Below are 19,946 nucleotides of genomic sequence, written 5' to 3' on the forward strand. Positions count from 1 at the left end.
GCCGCCGGGAGGGGGCGTGGCCGCGGTGCTGCTGCGGCCGAGCGCGCGGGCCGGGCTTCCGTCGGCAGAGGAGGGCTTCCGGCGCGTCTCGGGAAGCGGGGAGTCACCCCGCGAGATGTCTGAGGACACCCCTGGAAGCCTGCGGCTCCAAGTGGCTGGTAGAGCACGCCGAGGTGCACTCGCGCGCGTCCTTGCGAGGGCCGCGCCCTGCCGCTGCCCCCGCGTCCGGGGCACGTTTCCCCTGGGCCGGCCGCGGCCTCCCGCTCCCGCACTGCCGGGCCCTCGCCCTGGTTGGGGGCGGTGGGTGCTGGCCGCCCGGCGAGGAGGGCCTCCCCCCGCCCCGGCGCCTTCCTTCCCCGTTCTGATGCTCCGGCCCCCACCGCCGCGGTGCTCCCCCCACCGCCCTGGTACTCCCCCCCACCCCCCACACCGCTCTGGTGCTCAGGCCCCACCGCCCCGATGCTTCCCCCCAACCCCCGCTCTTCCCTCCACTGCCCTGATGCTCCCCCCACCGCCCTGGTGTTCCTTCCATCTCCCAGATGCTCCCTCCCCTCAGTGTGCTGCTTCCTTCCCAGGCCTGGTGTTCCCAGCACACACACCCCAGTGCTCTCTCCCCCATGCCCGGTCCCCCTAACTATAGCTCTGGTTTGGTTTCCCCTCCCTCGTTCCTGGTGCTCTTTCTCCTCCCTCCCCCCCCCCCCATGGCCTCCACCATTGCCGAGGTGCTCCCATCCCTGGCATTCCCCTCCCTCCCTCCCCTACCATACTCTCCCCTGCCCTCCACCACCACTGCTCCTAAAGAGGCCACAGGCCACGACTGTGTGCAGACTGTGGGGGAGGGTCTTGGCAGTCAGCACACGTGTGACCCAGGGTGTGGCTGTGTGCAGAGGACCAGTGGTGCGGTGAGGCACCTCCACCTAGGCACTGTCCTTTGGCCACCCAGGAGATCTGGTTTCCTTAGTGCCATCAGAATGCACACGTGACCCACGGCCGGACAGGCAGTGCCAACCAGGGAGGTCTGGTCGCTTTTCGCGAGTTGTCCTTTTTCTAGACTCCAGCTACACATACTTTAGTTTTTGTTCACTCTCTCAGTCTAATGTCTTCAAGATCCACCCACATGGGGTTTCCCCCCTTCGTTAGGGTGAATAAATAACACTGATGTGATACGCACACGCACAGAACTTTATCCGTCTCTTGGTGGACACTTAGGTTATTTCCGTGTCTGGGCTCTTGTAGATAACGCTGCTGTGAGCATGGGGTGAGGACATCTTTATAAGTTAGTGTTTTTGTTACCTTTGCGAGTACACACCTGACCCTTGAATTGTGCCAGTCACTTCCCTGCAGGTGTTTTCTGTAAATGCACCTGGGTACTGCAAATGTGTCTTCCTTCTTTTCTCTGGCTTTGTTGTGAGAGCACAGTGATACATGTAACATACAAGGTACATGGTAACCAACTGTTGGTGTCACCTGTAAGTCTCTGGTCAGTAGCAGGCTCTTAACAGTAAAGTTTTTGGGGAGCCCAAAGTTACAAACAGATTTTCACCTGAGCATGGGGGTGCTGGTGCTTGTACCCCCACGTTGTTCACGGGTCAACTGTATTCCCACAAGTGGAAGTGAGGCATCATATGGTAGTTGAAGTCTTTGAGGATCCGCTGTGTGCTTTTCCAGTCTGCAGTCCCACCAGCAGGGCACGAGGCTCCATCCTCCACCCCTGACAGTGTTTGTTCCCTCTCTTTGACGACGGCCATGCTACCATGGCCATGCTACCATACGCGAGGTGATACCTCCTTGTGGATTTGCGATGCACTTGGCCGATGACTGGTGATGGAAAACTCCCTTCCTGTACCTGTTGGCCTTTCACATATTGAGCTGTTTCCTTGTCGAGTTGTAGGAGTTCTTTATATGTTTTGGATACTAACCCCTTATGAGGCATGTGGTTTGCGATTCTCCCCTTGGTTCTTTCACTTTATTGTTTTTTTGCTGTGCAGAAGTGTGTTGTAGGCCACTTGTTGATTTTTTACTTTATTGCTTGTGCTTTAGGTGTGACAGCCAAAAACCATCACCAAGACCACATCAAGGAGCTTTATTACTATGCATTCTTCTAAGAGTTTCATCATTTCTGCTCTTACATTTAAGTCTTTAATCCATTTTGAGTTAGTTTTTGTGAGTATTGTCAGATCAGGGTCCAGTTTTATTTCTTTACATGTGGATATACAGGTATCCTAGCACCATTTTTTGAAAAGACTGTCTTTTCTCCACTGAATACTCTTTAAAGAAGAGAGAACCCCTTTTAAAACAATTTTTTTTTAAATGTGTATTCATTTCTTGAGAGAGAAAGTGTGAGTGGGGGAGGGGCAGAGAGAGAGGGAGACACAGAATCCAAAGCAGGCTCCAAGCTGTCAGCACAGAGCCCAACGCGGGGCTTGAACTCACGAACTGCGAGATCATGACCTGAGCCGAAGTTGGACACTTAACCGACTGAGCCACCCAGGAGCCCCAAGAGAACTCCTTTATAGACAACAATTACCAATGCTACTTCTAGACATAGGGAAGAAAATCCCCACCCCAGCCCCCTGGAGAATTGACTGGATAGGATCTTGCATCTGTGGAATTCTCTGGAATAAAAATAACTGAAAGGCTGAGTCTATGCATGGTATTCATTCAGTTTATTACTCACATAATATCTAATGATCACTTAAACCAGGAACTGTGCTGGGTTAGGGATAAAGGTAGGCATGACTCCTGCATTCATGAAACTTACAGTCCAGAGGGGAAAATATATGGGAAGGATTTGCATTTAAGAGAACTTTAGGAGCAAGGAATACGGCCAGTAACCTGTGCTTGTCAGTGGTGTGAAAAGGATGACAGTGTCCAGGGTTCCAGCCTTCTCTGGTCAGTACCTACTGCCACTACCATCTACCTCCGTTGGCAGAATGGAGTATTCTGTCATCCCCCATTACTCACAGAAGGGGCAGACTGCATCACTGCTCATGAATAGTACCCCCGTGTATGGTTACGTGGTTTTAATCTTTCCCATTGCTCACTAACCCACGGGCAGCACATGAATTCACAACTATTCACAATAATGGAGGGGCGATATGACAGCAGTGCGGTTCTCTCTGTGTAGAATTTTTTAAATGAGAATAATGAGAAAGAAAGGGAAGCATGAAGCCTTACGTTGAGCAGAAACTCACGGGTGACTTTAGGTAAGATACAGAATTTCCTTTATTCTTCATTTCATCCAACTGTTAGGTAGAAGGCTATACAAAAAACAACTGAATATCCATCTATAACAACAGTGGGCGTGTATGCCAAATAGGGCGGTGAGGGAAGGACTGGGACTGAGCCATAGCTCTACTGGTGTCTACTCAGCGTCTTGATTATACCTACATTCCTTAGCTTTTGAAGGTTATAGAATCAAGTGATGAAAAAGATATTTTAAAATAGTTGTATTTGAATCAAGGCAGCCAAAATGGTCCACTGAAAGCTGTTAAGTTATTCCATACACAGTTTATTTTTTCTTAGCACTTCTTTAAAATAGGGCATTTGCACTTGCCAGAAAAAGAAGCAACACAAAAATTAAGTGATCGATAGGATGCCACGTACATGGTCCCAAGTCTACATCCTGTCCTTGCTATACATTAATGTCGATTTATTTTTATTTTTTTTTAATGACCATTTATTTTTGAGAGAGGGAGACAGAAAATATGAAGCAGCCTTCAGGCCCTGAGTTGTCAGCACAGAGCCTGACGCAGGGCTGGAACCCACGAGCAATGAGATCATGACCTAAGCCAAAGTTGGATACTTAACCCAGTGAGCCACCCAACTGCCCCTTGTAACATTGATTTTTAAAACAACCTTGCCACGGGTGGCTGGGTGGGTGGCTCAGTCAGTTAAGTGTTACACTCTTCTTGGTTTTGGGTGAGGTCATGATCTCACGGTTCGTAGGTTCGCACCCTCCGTCGGGCTCTGTGCTGACAGCTCAGAGTCTGCAGCCTGCTTCAGATTCTCTGTCTCCCTCTCTCTCTGTACTTGCCCTGCTCTGATGCTCTCTCTCAAAATAAATAGATAATAGAAAAAAAGAATGGAGCCTACTTAATAACAATAAATCATAATTGGTTCATTAATTGTGAGAAATAAACCATACTAACGTTAGATGTTAACAACAGTAGAAACTGCAACATATGGGAACTTTCTGTATTGCTGCCACTCCCTTTAAATCTGAAACTGCTCAAATGAAAAAAGTGTATTTTTTTTTAATTTTTTTTTCAACGTTTATTTATTTTTGGGACAGAGAGAGACAGAGCATGAACGGGGGAGGGGCAGAGAGAGAGGGAGACACAGAATCGGAAACAGGCTCCAGGCTCTGAGCCATCAGCCCAGAGCCTGACGCGGGGCTCGAACTCACGGACCGCGAGATTGTGACCTGGCTGAAGTCGGACGCTCAACCGACTGCGCCACCCAGGCGCCCCGAAAAAAGTGTATTTTTAAAAGGGTCGAAGTGAACAGAAATAAGTAGATCAGCATTTAAAACTAGCAGAGTGCAGGAAAAAGTAGTAACTCGAGAGCCATCTAGGCAGGAACCCCTTAGGAAGGTCAGAATTCATAAAAATCTGTATGTGGGGTCGTAGGTAAAAAGCATTGTCTTGTACACCAGGTAGGTAACCCAGGAGGGCTCTGAGCTTGACATCTAACCAGGAAGACTAAGAGTGAGTGTTCAGGGGCCCCTGGCTGGCCTAGCCCATAGAGCATGCCGTACTTGATCTTGGGGTTGTGAATCTGGGCCCCACGTTGGGTGTAGAGATTACTTAAAAATGAAAATGGAAGTGCTCAGAAGGGAAATCATATTCAACTGGCCCCTGAGTTGCCCTCTGGTAGGTGAATGTGTGTCCCGGATGAACACCAAGAGTTCCCAGAATTAAAACTACCGGCAAAGAGTGCACGGGTTTCGTGGCTTGCTGCAGAAAAGAGCTGCCTTCTTGGACGCGTAGTATAGTAGGCTAGAGTGGGTGCAAGCAGCTAGGACTTCTGTGTGTTCTTAAAAGCATTTCTACGGTCTTAAGCATGGATGACTGTTGTGTTTTGTTACACTTTATACTCCCCCAAACCTAACATGGGAAAGACGGCATAGTGGAAACGGTGTCTTAAAAGGAGAGCCACCAATGGGGCGCCTGGGTGGCTTGTAGGTTAAGTGTCCAACTTCAGCTCGGGTCATGATCTCACGGTTTGTGAGTTCGAGCCCCGCGTCGGGCTCTCTGCTGACAGCTCAGAGCCTGGAGTCTGGAGCCTGCTTCAGATTCTGTGTGTGTGTGTCTCTCTTCTCCCCTCCTCACGCTCTATGTCTCTCAAAAATAAATAAATGTTAAAAGAAAAGGAAAAGAAAAGAGAACCACCAACAGACTGATGGGCTTGCCTTTTAAAATTCTGCAACCGTGGATAAACCATCGAATCATGCTGTGACTCGTCTGTATGATAAAGTAACCATGTCTGCCGAATCAAGACGTCACAGCATTGGGCTGTGGAGAAAGTGGGAAAATAAACATAAAGGTGCTAACAGAAGTGCCACGGGGGGTGCACAATCACGTATCGGTTGGACTCCTTGGGGAACACCCAACAGAAGTCAAGTTCCACTCAGCTAGAAAGGAGCTCAATTTCAGGTCGTCCACAGAACCAAAGCCAGGAGGAAAAGGATGCATGTTAAAGGGGTGGTTTGCCCCTTTTTTTCGATATTCCCACCCAAATTCTGGTAAGGGAGCTTTCCCTCTCGTACCACTACCACCCTTTCTGAATGTCAACAGCCCTGTCTTTGGTTCCAGGGATCTTAGCCATGTTCTCAGCCATTGAAAATCGGGTTGTGGACACAGGGCCGTTTGAATGGAACTGAGCGAATTCTTGGGCCATGGGTATGCATCGTGTCTTTGGATGATCCATAGGTGACTGGGGCGGGGGCTGGGGGAGGGGCAGTTCCTGGAGGTCAGGGAAGACCAGTTCACGTGACTCTGCAGCAGAGGCCCTGAGTCCTGGAAGACAGGAAGTGGCCCGCACGCAATCTCAGACACTCACTGGGCAGGCGCGCTGCTCTGTGCTGCCGTTTCTGCTCTCCACGTGTTGTTCAGAGCTACTCCCTCGCCTCCAGCCTCACAGGGACCCCCTCCGAGGCTGAGTCTTCCCCAGCTCTTGACCCCTTTCCTAGCCCAGATGACCTCCTGCTGCTGCAGCATAGCAGATTTGTCAAGTAAAAAGCCAAAATCGACTGGTTTTCTTGGCATTTCTGCTTTTACAGGCATAATTCTCGAGACAACAAGAATGACCCTGACTATAACGGCCAGGAGCAAGCCTGTGCAGACGAGAAAAGCACACACAAATTTTTTTCTCTCTACAGGCTAAAAAATCCAGAGAGTTCTCAGACAACCTTCAGTGAATTCTTCCCCGTTCCATAGCCCAAGGGCTCTATCTGCACGTCTTCTGGGTATAACCTACCTGTAGGCCCAGCTACATAATCCCTGGGGCCCAGAACAAAATGAAACGGCAAAATCCCTTGTCCAGAAAGTAGTGAGTGCTCTGGAGAGCATGAAACCCCTCTGAGCATGAGGCTCTGTGCGACTGCAGCCTGCATGCCGGGAGGCCAGCGCTGCACACACCTTAGAAGCCAGTCAGGGCCGACGGGTGCATTGAACGGAGCTCAGGGTTTGTGTCACTGAGGACTGTGCTCACTAAAACTCCTTCTCTTACTTCAGAGACACAGCGAGATTACGTTCCCCACTGGCTCAGGCCGTCGGGAACTGCCATCACAGTCTCCTGTGTCAGACTTCACCCTACCTGCTGATCCGCCACATTCGAAGTCCTCTGGAGAGAATTCTATCACCTGGGGGTCAGTGGAGCCACAAAATGGAGGACTTGATGCCTGAGTCATCATGTGGAAGGCTGCCTGCCAAATACCACAGTGAACTCCAGGATAAGTAAAATTTCTAGTATGTGAAGCCACTGAAATTTTGGGGTTTTTATTGGTAAACGCTGCCATACCTAGACTGTACACACAGGGCTATGTTACAGTTACATATAACACCAAAATCTCATTATCTTACAACAAAAACGCATTTCTTGCTTTCGATACACCATCAAGAACACTATACTCAGTGAACAGCTATCTACTCAGGGAGCGAGGCTGATAAAATTCCCTCCTGACTTCTGTTTCCCAGATCACCACGGGACTGGGAAAGAACGTGGTAAATGATACATCAGCTTTGAAGGTTTGTGTGCATACGTGACACGTCACTTCTGCTTACGTTTCAAAGAAACGGTCATGCTTATCTTTAAAAAGAGCAAAGAACCGCAATCCTACTTTGTGCCACAAAAGGGAAAATCCAGACACATTGGCGAGTGAGAGCAAGGACTACCGTGTGAATCGACGTTGGTGCCTGGAAGAATGGCACTGCCATACAGACACTTAAAATACGTCGTACAGAACAAGTCATTGGGCAGCAGGCTGGTCAGTGGGACAGCCCTTCTGTACCCTGGTAACATATTTAGTAAATCCGTCCCCAGTGGGACGTAGAAGGTAGACCAGGAGCCCAGTGAGACTCTAACTCAATGGGAAGTAGATGGAGGCAGTGACGTGTGTTAGATACTGTTATCTGCCTTTAGCAAGATACCGTAAGTGACAGCTCAGAGGAGAACTGCTTGGTTTTCTAGAAGACATAGAAAGGTATTAAGGAATTCTGCTGATCCAGGTCCTTTTAGGGTTAGAAAAGCGGACTGTCCCTAGACCCTCAGTAACAAGACTGGAAAGTGTTAAGTGACAAAGTTACTAAAAGATCTCTGATTTAAAAAAAGAAATGACACAATTTTTCCGCAAAGATGAGATTAAGGGTTCTAAGCTTAGTGTTTCAGAGAGCAGTCAGATAGTCCTTAGTAGAGAGAGAGGGGCACACACGTGAGGAGGCAAAAAGATACATCATCCTTGAGAGTTTTATACAGGAAGGAACTCGAGTGCGGAATTTACAATACGGGAACCAGAAGCACATATAGCAAAAAGGTCACCTTTTAAAGGTAATTGTTATTGTTAAGGAAACCATGGGCATGGATAAAAAGAAGACTTTGATCCTTAAAACAAGCAATCTCTCCGAGTGTCCCTGCAGGAAGCCCAGATAACTTATCTTTCTGGTTTACAGGTTGCCGCTGGACCATAAGGAGCCATGTTTCAACCGGATACAAAAGACCGTGTATCGCGTGGAGATCTTAGATCCTTTTCTCTAGTCAGGGCCTGCCCCAGATGTGTTTCCATTGACTCTTAGCCCCATTCCAGGCAAGATCATTCAACACACAACAAGAATGACTTTCCCTCGTTTCAGGGAGGAAGTTTCTTACTGGTGTAAAATCGCAAATTCCTTATTTTTTAGATGTCTTTAGGGACTATGGGTGCCAAGGTAATACTTGCAAAATGGGACTTGCTACTTGCTCTCTTATCCTTTAAATGTGTCTGGAGCTACCCTGCTGAGTAAAAGGATGCTGCTAATTTTGTGATGTTCTATTCTCATAGCAACCGGCGGTGACGTCAGAGGGCTATTTTATCACAGAAGCTATCCAAAAAAAGAAGGAGACAGTCCTGGCTTCCTTGCGCTTTATGCAACAATCATTTCACATCGATAAAAATGGAAACAGGAAATAAAAGACTCTAATAGCTTATGTGAACCTTTTTATGAATAGTTGCCATGGTATGAAAAAGCTTTCATTTTAGCACTGATTCATTTGTATCAGTGGTTATGTATGTGTGTGTTTTTCAAATAGTATTACAGGACACTCAGTTACAAGCCTAAGCAAGATTAGATAAGCTAGGTCAGGCACACAGGAGAGAAAGCAGCATCAAAGCATTTAAAAGAATAATTAGCATCATTAGAGAATATTACGTATTACTTGTTTTGACATTTTTTTATCACGAACCTTAAAACAGTAGGTTCACTAGCATACTTAATCACACTGAAAGGCAACATTAAAAGCACTAGCTTTGTTTGTCAGACAGATGACGGGCACCTAACCTGGTACAGGTGCAGATTTCAGGAAGACAGCGTCGTGTAAAGCAGCCTTGCGAACTCACACAGTCAATTAGCGAACTGGCCCGGGGGTGTGGGCCGGGTGTGGGACAAGCCCTAACTGCAGCGCTCAGATGGGTGAGTTGGGCCACAGCAACAAAGACGCCAACAGCTCCACCGTTTAAGACATGACGTTTGTTTGCTTGCTCACACTAGGCGGTGGTCAAGGGTCAGCAGGAGACTCGGTTCTTTGTCATTAGAGCAGCTGCCATCTACAACTTTATTCCTTGCTGTGGCAGAAGAAAGAACGAGGGCAGGTTATTTTGTGCGGTCCAAGCGGTATTGTTTTCCTTACTTTGAAAGGTGTTGAGAAGGTGTGCAGTCACTGGGAAGGCTCTCAAACATTCTACAGCTCTCTTCCCCACAAGCCACAGTTGCACTTACCTGTGCACTTGTGGCTAGATGTGACCATGTGACTTGCTTGGCCTAGAAAATGTGAATGGAACGGATGTGCAGAGACGGTCAGAGCCAGTAAGTGCTTTGCCATATGGTTTCTTGTCCCTCAATACCAAGAAGATACTTGTCAATTAAACTCTTACGGAAAGTAAATACAAAACAAACATCAAGAAGTAGAAACAATTTTTACCAAGAAGTATAAAAACATCACAAAACTATACTTAAAAAAAATTCTCTTGGGGCTCCTGGGTGGCTTAGTTGGTTAAGTGTCCAGCTTCAGCTCAGGTCATGACCTCACGGCTCCTGAATTCAAGCCCTGCGTCAGGCTCTGTGCTGACAGCTCGGAGCCTGGAGCCTGCTTCGGATTCTGTGTCTCCCTCTCTGCCGCACCCTCACTCACACTGTCTCTCTCTCTCCCAAAAATAAACATTAAAAAAATTTTAAAAAAGAGAATAGATTTAGTTTCTGCCATACCTCCCATAATTCTTACCATTAATATTATGTTGAAAATTAACTTTGATATTTAATTTTTAAAACATAATAAAGCACCAACATTGATAAATAGGATTTAAAATTCGATAGAAGAGTCAAATATTTCAATTATTCAGTCATGTCTGTACTTTTTTATAATGAAACACACACACAAGTATTATCTGCAAGGAACTCCACACCTTTCATTCTCCTCTAATGTCTGTTTCTGGTTCTCTCAGTGGAGACTGGGGAAAATCTTACCCACATTATCATGTTTCCGGCCCATTCTCCTACCTCCTCAACTCTGCCCAGGATTCGCTGGGGGCAGGAGGCGTGCAGACGAAAGGACTGTCCAGCTATGAGCCCCCTGCTTACATATCTCCCCCTCCCTCCCCGTATCTCCAGTACACCTGACTGCAGGAGCATCTGGCTCCCTATTTGTCCCAGAAGTAGCGGCTAGCAATTTCTCAGGGACTTCAGAAACATTCAGAAAAAACAGAGTTCCTTGTCTTCCATAGGGACACACACATGCAGAGAGGTGAGTAGATTTCAGTACGTGAGTTGATCATTGAGTGTCCTATTAGAGTGTACATTTCTCTCTGCTGGTGATTGAAATATGTGAGGGCTATGCCCAAGAGTGAGTTTCAGCCTTTGTAAGTGTGAAGGCAAGGTTCTGAAATGACATCTCTCCAGTATGTTCCCCCCAGCACGGTCTAAAAACACGAACGAGACGATTACTGCCTTACTACAAAAAATTGTCTGACAATCCCATGGTATTCTTTCTTTCCATTGGGTAAGTATAAAGAATATATTTAATAAAGGGAGCAATTAAAAAAATTTTTAACATTTATTCATTTTTGAAAGGCAGAGAGAGACAGAGTGTGAATGGGGGAGGGGCAGAGAGAGAGGGAGACAGAAACAGAAGCAGGCTCCAGGCTCTGAGCTATCAGCACAGAGCCCGACACAGGGCTTGAACTCACGAACCACGAGATCATGACCTGGGCTGAAGCCAGCCACCCGACCGACTGAGCCACCCAGGCGCCCTAAGGGAGCAATTTTTATAACTAACATGATAAATAATTTACCCAATATTTGTCAAAGATAATGGATAAAACAGAAAAAGCCCGTTTTCCTGCAGTCACCACCGTAGAAAAGATGTATCTGTTAGAGATCATCTGGACCCCCGGGGGAACTTAAGACATCTTCCGGGGTTTGGGAGATCAAGCAATTTTCACAAGGTGGGACATTCTATGCCTCTTTAACTGCTTGACATTTTCACCGGTGGTGCAAAAGCAAGGGTAGCTGAGGCAGGCTCAACTCGGAAGGGGCCCCAAGGTTTCCACTCCCTGGTGGGTACACCCTGTGCAGCCCTCTGACCTTGGGATGGGGCGCCACGCCTGCAGACAGCATGGGCTGTCATTCCCACGCTTAATTTACTAATCCGTTGACTGAAAGTTCATGAAGGTCATCCACCGGGCCTGGTCTAATCAGGTGAACCCTTAAAAGGAATGAGCCTCTTTTCTGTTACAAGAGGTGTGATGGGAGAACTGATGGGTGGGAAAGTTCTCTGGCTGGCTCCGAAGCCAGACGTGAGGAATGTGGCGGCCTGCACCTGCTGAAAGGAACCTCAGTCGACAGCCAGGAAAGAAATGGGGAATGAGTCTCACAACTGCAAGGAACTTAATTCTGCCTCAATGGTCTGAACTTGGGAGAGGACCCCCAAGCTGCAGGGGAGAACTCAGCCCGGCCCATGTCTTGATTTAAGCTACAGGAGATCCTTAGTGGACATCCATGTATGCAGTTTCCCCATTACTGACAGGCAGGACTTCATGCTAAAAGAGGTGTTGTTTTAAGCTGCTAGCTTTGCAGTTCTCGGTGATGAAACACTGGAAAACTAATGCGGCTGCTAAAACTGCCAGCACCTTGGCCCAGATGGAGACTGGGGCACACAACTGTTCCAGAAGCCATCCGGTCTCCACCTCCATGCACGCACAGGAAAGGATCCCAGTTTCCCAGAAGAGTTCCTTAATAAAGGGGTAAAGATTACCATCTTGACCGAGTCCCAGAGCTTGAGGACAAGTCATTTCACGTCCTGGGTGATGAGATGAAGCACACACAAGGCACGCGGGCGGCTCAGTGACCCGCGATCTGCCTGCAGGAAGGAGCCTGGGCCTGGAGTCCTGATCAGAACCAGTAGCTGTATTCACATAAGGCCATTTATGGCAGAAAAGCTCCGGTTATCAAGACTGAGCCTTTAGCAGACATTTTTCTCAAAAACGCATTCTCTAATAAGGCTATCTTCTTAAAATTTATTTAAATTCTAGTTAGTTAACATATAGTGTAGTAATGGTTTCAGGAGTAGACTTCAATGATTCATCACTTACAACACCCAGTGTTCATCCCAACAAGGGCCCTTCATCATCCATCTAGCCCACCCCATCATCCATCTAGCCCCCCATCATCCATCTAGCCCACACCACCCTCCTCCCTCAATCAACCCTGTTTGTTCTCTGGTGGTAAGAGTCTCTTACGGTTCAAGGCTATTATTTCAAGGAAAACAACTGTCAGTTTTCATTGCCAATGATAAAATTCAAGTTTGCATGCAAAAATTAGAAACTTGTACCCCAACGTTTACAGTAGCACTTTCAATAATAGCCAAATTATGGAAAGAGCCTAAATGTCCATCAACTGATGAATGGATAAAGAAATTGTGGTTTACATACACAATGGAATACTACGTGGCAATGAGAAAGAATGAGATATGGTCCTTTGTAGCAACGTGGATGGAACTGGAGAGTGTTATGCTAAATGAAATAAGTCACATAGAGAAAGACAGATACCATGTTTTCACTCTTATGTGGATCCTGAGAAACTTAACAGAAAACCATGGGGGAGGGGAAGGAAAAAAAAAGGTTAGAGATGGAGGGAGCCAAACCATAAGAGACTCTTAAAAACTGAGAATAAACTGAGGGTTGATGGGGGGTAGGAGGAAGGGGAGGGTGGGTGATGGGCATGGAGGAGGGCACCTGTTGGGAGGAGCACTGGGTGTTGCATGGAAACCAATTTGACAATAAATTTCATATTAAAAAAATTAGAATTTTGGAAAAGTTACATTCTCTGTTGTAAACCTAACAACCTCTTCAGACATAGAGACTTGTGAGCTGAGTGGTATACTAATGCATGTGATTGTTTTAATATTGTGTTATGAAACGTATCAACATTTGGAAGTTCCTCATAGCTCAGTGAACCAGTATTTTCCAAATGACCGATGTGTGATGTTATGAAACCGTGCCTAGGTAAAAAATCCATTCAGAGTACAAGATAACCAACGGCTTTTAACATAGCTGAGTATGAGATGTCGAATCATTGATATGGTTCCAGATTCCAAACGGCAACAGCCTTTAAGAACTGATGTTTGAAAAATACAAATATAGAACAAAATCAGGAAATTTTAGCTCAGAAAGGTCCTGTCCCTTGTCCTCCACTTCACATTTCATGCTACCTGCTAGCCAACTACTAAACCAATGTCCTACATAAAATTAAAAAAAACGGGGGTGCATAGGTAGCTCAGTTAGTTGGGTGCCCAACTCTTGGTTTGGGATCAAGCTCCACGTTGGGCTCCATGCTGTGGGTTCGGAGCCTGCTTGAGCTTCTCTCTCTCCCGCATGCTCTCATAATAAACATAAAAACAAAAGAAAACAAAACCCCAAACAAACAAATAGCACCCTATTGCTGAGATCAGTTACTCTATCGATTAGAGTGGCTTAAGTTACTCTAAAAAAACCGACCCACATAAATATAATGTGAAATGGCTCAAACACAGTGAAGGTTATTTCTTGCTTACTTAACAGCTGCTGGCTTTACTCCACACGGAGCCACGAGCCCTGAGGTCCTACTGGTTTGTGGTTCGGTCATCTCTTATGGCTTTGTTGTCTGTATCCAGCTGGCCAAAGTTGAAGGCACACTCCCTTCTTTGAAACTTCCCTTGTCAATGGCACACATTGCTTCTGGCTGCATTCTGCTGATGAGAGTTACATTATGGCCACACCTGGCTAGTTTTTTTTTTTTTTTTTTTGAAGTTTATTTATTTTTGAGAGAGACAGAGACAGCATGAGCACAGCATGAGCAAGGGGCAGGGGAGGGGCAGAAAGAGAGAGAGAGAACCAAACATTCTCTGCATTAGCAGCACAGAGCCCAACGCAGGCTGGAACTCACTAAACTGTGAGATCATGATCAGAGTCAAACCAAGAGTGGGACGCCCAACCGAGAGTGGGGTGCCCTGGAAGTAGCTACTTAGCTGTGGCTGGAGACAATGGATACTGGTGGATAGCTGGCTGCGTACCACTGTGGCGTCGTGCCTAGAGATGGGTTTGGAGTTGGAGCTCGATGTGAATCTTGGTTCTACAGCTAATCATTTCTGTGGCTTTGTAGAAGTTAATTTTGTCTCTGAGATTCCTTCCTCCGTTTTGAAGCTTCAGGAGTACAGGGACCTTTCCACTCTATGCCTAATTCTAGGTACAGAGCAGTGAGCAAGACATACGAAATTCTTATCCTCACAGGGTTTACGCGTCAGCTGGAGTTTCTATGTTTCTGGACATCCGGGTTAAACTACACTCAAACACTCCAATTTCCTATCTGGTGGAAGTCCAAAGCCCACCCAAGAGTCCCACAAGTTTCTGGAAGGGTAGCATTGGTAGGATCTCAACTGCTTTCCTGACTCCTGTCGCTACACCTGCTGCCTTTACATTTACCACGTTGTCATGGATGCTAAATCCAACCGTTTCTGTTTCCAGCAAAACAACTCCTCCAGACCAAGCACTTGTGAGTAGTGGTGACTTTCCTGAAGACCCTGTGAAGGGTCATAACGCCCGCTGCAGAGCGGTTATCTCTGTATCCATACCAGCCACTTTCGCTTTCAAAATCCTTTTTTGGCTAGTCAGTCACCTTGGGTTCTTGTCTGGATTTTTTCCCCATTCGGTGACCAGAATCCCAATTCATGGACGCCTCTCTCCCACCATCTGGCACAGCAGTTCAGCTGTCTTTAGTTCGCACTCCCTAATCTTAAGCAAGATGCTCAGCAGATCAAAAGACCCTCTTTGCAATGATAAAATAATATAGTTTTAGCAGGAAGTTGTGACTCCTGAATGCAAAAAAAAAAAAAAAAAAAAAAATCCGTAACCTATTTAAGTTCCCGAGGATAAAGCCGGCAAAATGCTTTCCGGGCAGGGCCCATGTCTCCGGGGCCCAGTGTTCTTGGAAGATAATTTTTGGATTCACAAAACCGGGATCAGCGAGCAGCAGTATCAGGGTTCACAATGACGCCACGGCGTAGAAAACGATAACGCCCCACGTCCTGCATTTCTCCAGGATTCGGCTGTGCTTGTTATAAGATTAGCCAGCTAGTGTCACAGGTGGCCGCAAGCTCAGGTCCCGACCGCGCCGAAAACCTCTACGTTTTCCTGAAGTTCGTTAATAAAGAGGGGTGGGAAATGGGCAACACAGAGAGGGGAGGGGTAGATGCAACAAGCGAGTTACCGCTGCACTCCACCACTCGTTCTCGGCCTCCTCCGAAAGCGACTTTTAAGGGAGCGTCCCTCCAAGCGCGGCGGCCGGCGGCCGGCGGCTGCAGGTGCAGCGGGGTCCCCGCGGCCCAGCTCTTCGAAATCCGGGGCGCGCGGCTTCACTGAGGACCGTGTGGACCACTTCCAACCGCTTCCGGCTTTTGCGACCGGAAAGCTTTACCTCCGCGGCGGCAACCGACGAGCAGCCGCAAGGCGCGGAAGTGGCGGCCTCCTAGCGCGGCGCGTGCGCGCACCCGCACGTTAACGTCCACGGCGCGCGCGCGGCCCGCGCCGACGTCGGGTCCCGTCGCCATAGCGACTGGCCCTGGCAACCGCGAAGCCTAGCGGGCCGGCGGCGGGCGGTGTGAGCGGAGCTGCGCCGGTCGGGTGGCGGCCCCCGGACCCCGCGTGTCCCCGCGTCGTGGCCGCCGCCATGGCGGGAGGGGCCCGGGACGTTCGGAAGGCCTTCCTCCTCACCACCACCCAGAACTACTTCGGCCTCCTGCCGGAGCCCTGCGACCAGCCGCGGGCGGACGGCTGCCCAGAGGTCAACAACTTTCTGGACGACGGCAACCAGATGCTCCTCAGGGTGCAGCGCTCGGACGCCGGCGTCACCTTCTCCAACTCGGTACGGGCCCCGCGCCTCCGCCGCCGCTCCTCCGCGCCGCAGGCCCGGCCGGGGTCGTGGGCCTCCTCCGCCTGCGTCCGCGGGTCGTCCCCCTCCCGCCTCCCTGAGAGCCCGGGAGTCTCTACCCGTCCCCCGTCCCCATGCCTCCCCGCTTCCCCAGAGACCCCGGCTGTCTCTACCCGCCCCTCCCCGCCTCTCCCCAGAGCCTCGCTGTCCCCGCTCCCTCCACTCCCAGCCCTGCTGTCGCCCTCATTACCCCCCCCCCCCCAGCCCTGCTGTCTCCCTCATCCCCCCCAGCCCTGCTGTCTCCCTCACCCCCCCAGCCCTGCTGTCTCCCTCATCCCCCCAGCCCTGCTGTCGCCCTCATCCCCCCAGCCCTGCTGTCTCCCTCATACCACCCCCCCCAGCCCTGCTGCCTCCCTCATCCCCCCAGCCCTGCTGTCTCCCTCATCCCCCCAGCCCTGCTGTCTCCCTCACCACCCCCCAGCCCTGCTGCCTCCCTCATCCCCCCAGCCCTGCTGTCTCCCTCACCCCCCCAGCCCTGCTGTCTCCCTCACCCCCCCAGCCCTGCTGTCTTCGTCATCCCCCCAGCCCTGCTGTCTCCCTCATCCCCCCCCAGCCCTGCTGCCTCCCTCATCCCCCCAGCCCTGCTGTCTCCCTCATCCCCCCAGCCCTGCTGTCTCCCTCACCACCCCCCCCAGCCCTGCTGTCTCCCTCATCCCCCCAGCCCTGCTGTCTCCCTCATCCCCCCAGCCCTGCTGTCTCCCTCATCCCCCCAGCCCTGCTGCCTCCCTCATCCCCCCAGCCCTGCTGCCTCCCTCATCCCCCAGCCCTGCTGTCTCCCTCATCCCCCCTACTGTCTCCCTCATCCCCCCCCAGCCGCCTCCCTCATTCCCCCCAGCCCTGCTGTCTCCCTCACCGACCCCCAGCCCTGCTGTCCCTCTCATCACTCCCCCCAGCCCTGCTGTCTCTCTCATCCCCAACCCCTCATTCTCTGCAGCCTTTCCCCCTCCTCCTCTGCCCCTCTGCAGCCTGGGCTGTTCCCCTCCATCCTCAGAGCCTGGTTGTTCCCCCTCCCCCACCCCCAACCTGGTGTTGACCTTCTGGACCCCCTCTGCCTCCCCCTCAGTCCCTCCACCCTCTTAGGGAGCCAGGCTGTTCCCCCCCCCTCCCCCCAGCCCTACCCCTGCCCACACCTGTGCACCTGAGCAGAGCACCTTTGTGCTTTTCTGGATTCTTTTAAAGATTGTAGGTTTCTGTTACAACTAAAAACATCAACCTTATTTATCAAAAAAACTTTTTTTTCTGCCTCTTGAAGTTCTTTGAGGCAAATTCTAGGGTATCTTTTTTTGGGGTATATGCTGAGCCTATATCAGAGGGAAAGTTTGGTTAGGAATTTGAATCTTTTAGGAAAAGATATAATACAAAGTTTAAATTATTATTATTATTATTTTTGAATCCTGGTTTGAGATATTTTGATGGACTTCCTGCACTGCCTTCACTGGCAGGTTTGCTTAACAAATGGTTCCTTCGGCGATCAGGACTGAAGTAAGTAAACTGTAGCCTCACGGGCAGGAAAGAAAGGCCTCCCACATTACAGGGTCTCAGTAGATGGACGAAAGGCGTGTTTGATTTGATTTTTATTTTTTTCATTGCTGAATTCTTTGTTTTTTAAAAAACATTTGAGTTAACATACAGAACAATATTGGTTTCAGGTGTCGAATTCAGTGCTTCATCACCTGCACGGGACGCCCAGTGCTCACCCCAGCAGGTCCCTCCTTAGTGCCCCTCCCCATCCACCCCGCAGCGCCTATTTTATGACCTCTTCCTGTCCTGTCGGCCCGAATCACTAGGTTGAACAGATGTAAGCGTGGAGTGCAGTTGTTTGGGTGATTGAGTCCTCCACTCCCTTCGCTAGGATTCGTTAGTCCTGGGCTTAGACTGATTCTCTTGAGTAGAGTTTTATTTCGAACTGAATACAGGCAAGCCCTTGGCTCCGCGCGTGTGTGGTATGAAGACGCGAGAAGGATGCCTGCTCATAGATGGCCGCTCCTTTTCTCTTGACACCCGATCGGGCACTGGTGGAAGCACTCGTGCCCAGGGGCTCGTATGATATTCTCAGCAACACTGTGAGACGGGGATTATTTTTATTTCTATTTTATGGGAAATATGACTCCCGGGTGTGAGCTACCCCGCTTCTCTAATCGGCAGTGGATTTCAGAAGAGGATTCTCTGCTTCCGCCCTCCGGTGGCCTGAGAGGACACACACTCCTCTACAAACAATGAGTCCGGGCACACTGTGGTAAATGCCACTGAAAGTGTAAATACAGGCCTGGGAAAACGGGGAGGGCGTGGATGGGCGCAAATGGGCACAGATGGATCTTGGGTTGGGTATCGAACATTGAAGCTGCAACTCTGTAAAGGTAATGCCGTTGCCGTTAGAGCCCAACAATGTATTTTATGTGGAGTCCTGTACCGCACGACAGACCGTTAGTCACCTTGGAAAATGTTTTGTTATGTTATGTTATTTATTTGAGAGAGACGGTGTGAGTGAGCAAAGGGCAGAGGGAGAGAACATCCCATGTGGGGCCCGGGCACGGCGAGATCATGACCTGAGCCAAAGTCGGATGCTCGACCGACTGAGCCACCGAGGCACCCACTGTTTTGTTATGAAGTTGTACCCTAGATATCTGAGAGTCAGCGTGACTTAAGAAGTTCCCAGATGTTTACTGAGTACTTACTCGGGTTTGACACTGTCCTGGGTGCTTGCAGTAAAGCCATGAACACATCAGAATTTGCACAGAGTAACATTCGAGTGGACAAAATAGGCTACAGACATGCATGCAGATGTGTAACATAATCTTGGGCATTGATAAGTGCTGTTTTTAAAAAAATTTTTCTTTTAATGTTTGTTTATTTTTGAGAGAGAAAGAGCGTAAGTGGGGAAGGACAGAGAGAGAGGGAGACACAGAATCCAAAGCAGCCCCTCCAGGCTCCAAGCTGTCGGCGCAGAGCCGGATGCGGGGCTCGAACTCAGGAACAGTGAGATCATGACCTGATCATGACCCAGACGCCCCAAGTGCTGTTTGTTTGTTTTTTTAATTTTTAAATGTTTTATTTATTTTTGAGAGAGAGAGAGCAAGCAAGCGAGAGTGGGAGTCACAGAATTCGAAGCAGGCCTTCGAGAGCTGTCAGCACAGAGCCCGATGTGGGGCTCGAACCCACAAACCGTGGGATCATGACCTGAGGCGAAGTCAGATGTTTAACTGACTGAGCCCCTAAGCACCCCGAGATAAGTGCTGTTTGGATAAAAATAGAATAACGTTCTAGTGATGGGGTGGAGCCTGGAACTGCATTAAAATAGGGGCGGAGGGACTACCTGTCTGAATTAGTAAACTTAGAAGTGAGTTACTTGAATGAGTTGTGGGCAGACATAAGGTTTAGAGGAAGAGTGTTCTAAGCAGAAGAAATGAAGAGTCCTGAGGCCTTGAGCTGCGTCTCTCCTTGGTTTCGAGGACCCGGCAAAAGAATTAAGTGACTGCAGCAGTGTCACGGTTGGGGAGTGTGGCAGCTGATGACATGGGGTGATCCCTGAGAACCTTGGACACCATTTAGACTGAGCTCGAGTTCCACTGGTCGTCTTAAACCAGACACCAATGTGCTGTGCTTTATCCTGTAGGCTAGAGGTTGGCACACATTTTCTGTGATGTACCAGACAATCCCTAACGTAGGCTCTGCAGGCCGTAGTGTCTCTGTTGAGACTACAGCTCTGCCGTTGTGTCAAAGACAACGTGTACATGA

The 19,946-nt window shown here is 49.1% G+C and overlaps 1 protein-coding gene and 2 long non-coding RNA genes across 19 annotated transcripts in view; 2 read left to right on the forward strand and 1 right to left on the reverse strand.

Annotated features, from left to right (window-relative positions):
* The first annotated feature begins 8 nt into the window (after window positions 1-8).
* Window positions 9-8,685, forward strand: LOC123380307. 4 transcript variants are annotated; one of them, XR_006585847.1, is made up of 2 exons: window positions 9-158; window positions 6,738-8,685. It is a non-coding gene; the product is annotated as an uncharacterized LOC123380307 (long non-coding RNA). The 4 variants fall into 4 exon arrangements; XR_006585849.1 differs by having other exon boundaries at window positions 24-173; XR_006585848.1 differs by having other exon boundaries at window positions 48-158; window positions 5,817-8,685.
* LOC123380309 lies at window positions 8,607-9,820 on the reverse strand. Its single transcript, XR_006585857.1, has 2 exons — window positions 9,474-9,820; window positions 8,607-9,319 (listed from the first exon to the last, which is right to left on the reverse strand). It is a non-coding gene; the product is annotated as an uncharacterized LOC123380309 (long non-coding RNA).
* A 5,996-nt stretch (window positions 9,821-15,816) lies between these two features.
* The window catches only part of DYNC2H1 (dynein cytoplasmic 2 heavy chain 1), a 353,260-nt gene continuing 349,130 nt past the window's right edge, over window positions 15,817-19,946 (forward strand). For 11 of the 14 annotated variants that reach the window (XM_045038198.1, XM_045038200.1, XM_045038202.1 and 8 more), the window contains exon 1: window positions 15,822-16,145. In XM_045038198.1, coding sequence (XP_044894133.1) covers window positions 15,951-16,145 — 195 coding nt within the window. In that variant the 5' untranslated portion in view covers window positions 15,822-15,950. Of the gene's footprint in view, window positions 16,146-19,946 lie in introns of all 14 variants that reach the window. The other 3 variants (XM_045038203.1, XM_045038204.1, XR_006585846.1) reach the window with 2 other exon arrangements.

The sequence above is a fragment of the Felis catus genome, chromosome D1 (genome assembly GCF_018350175.1).
Source record: "Felis catus isolate Fca126 chromosome D1, F.catus_Fca126_mat1.0, whole genome shotgun sequence".
Taxonomy (NCBI): Eukaryota; Metazoa; Chordata; class Mammalia; order Carnivora; family Felidae; genus Felis; species Felis catus.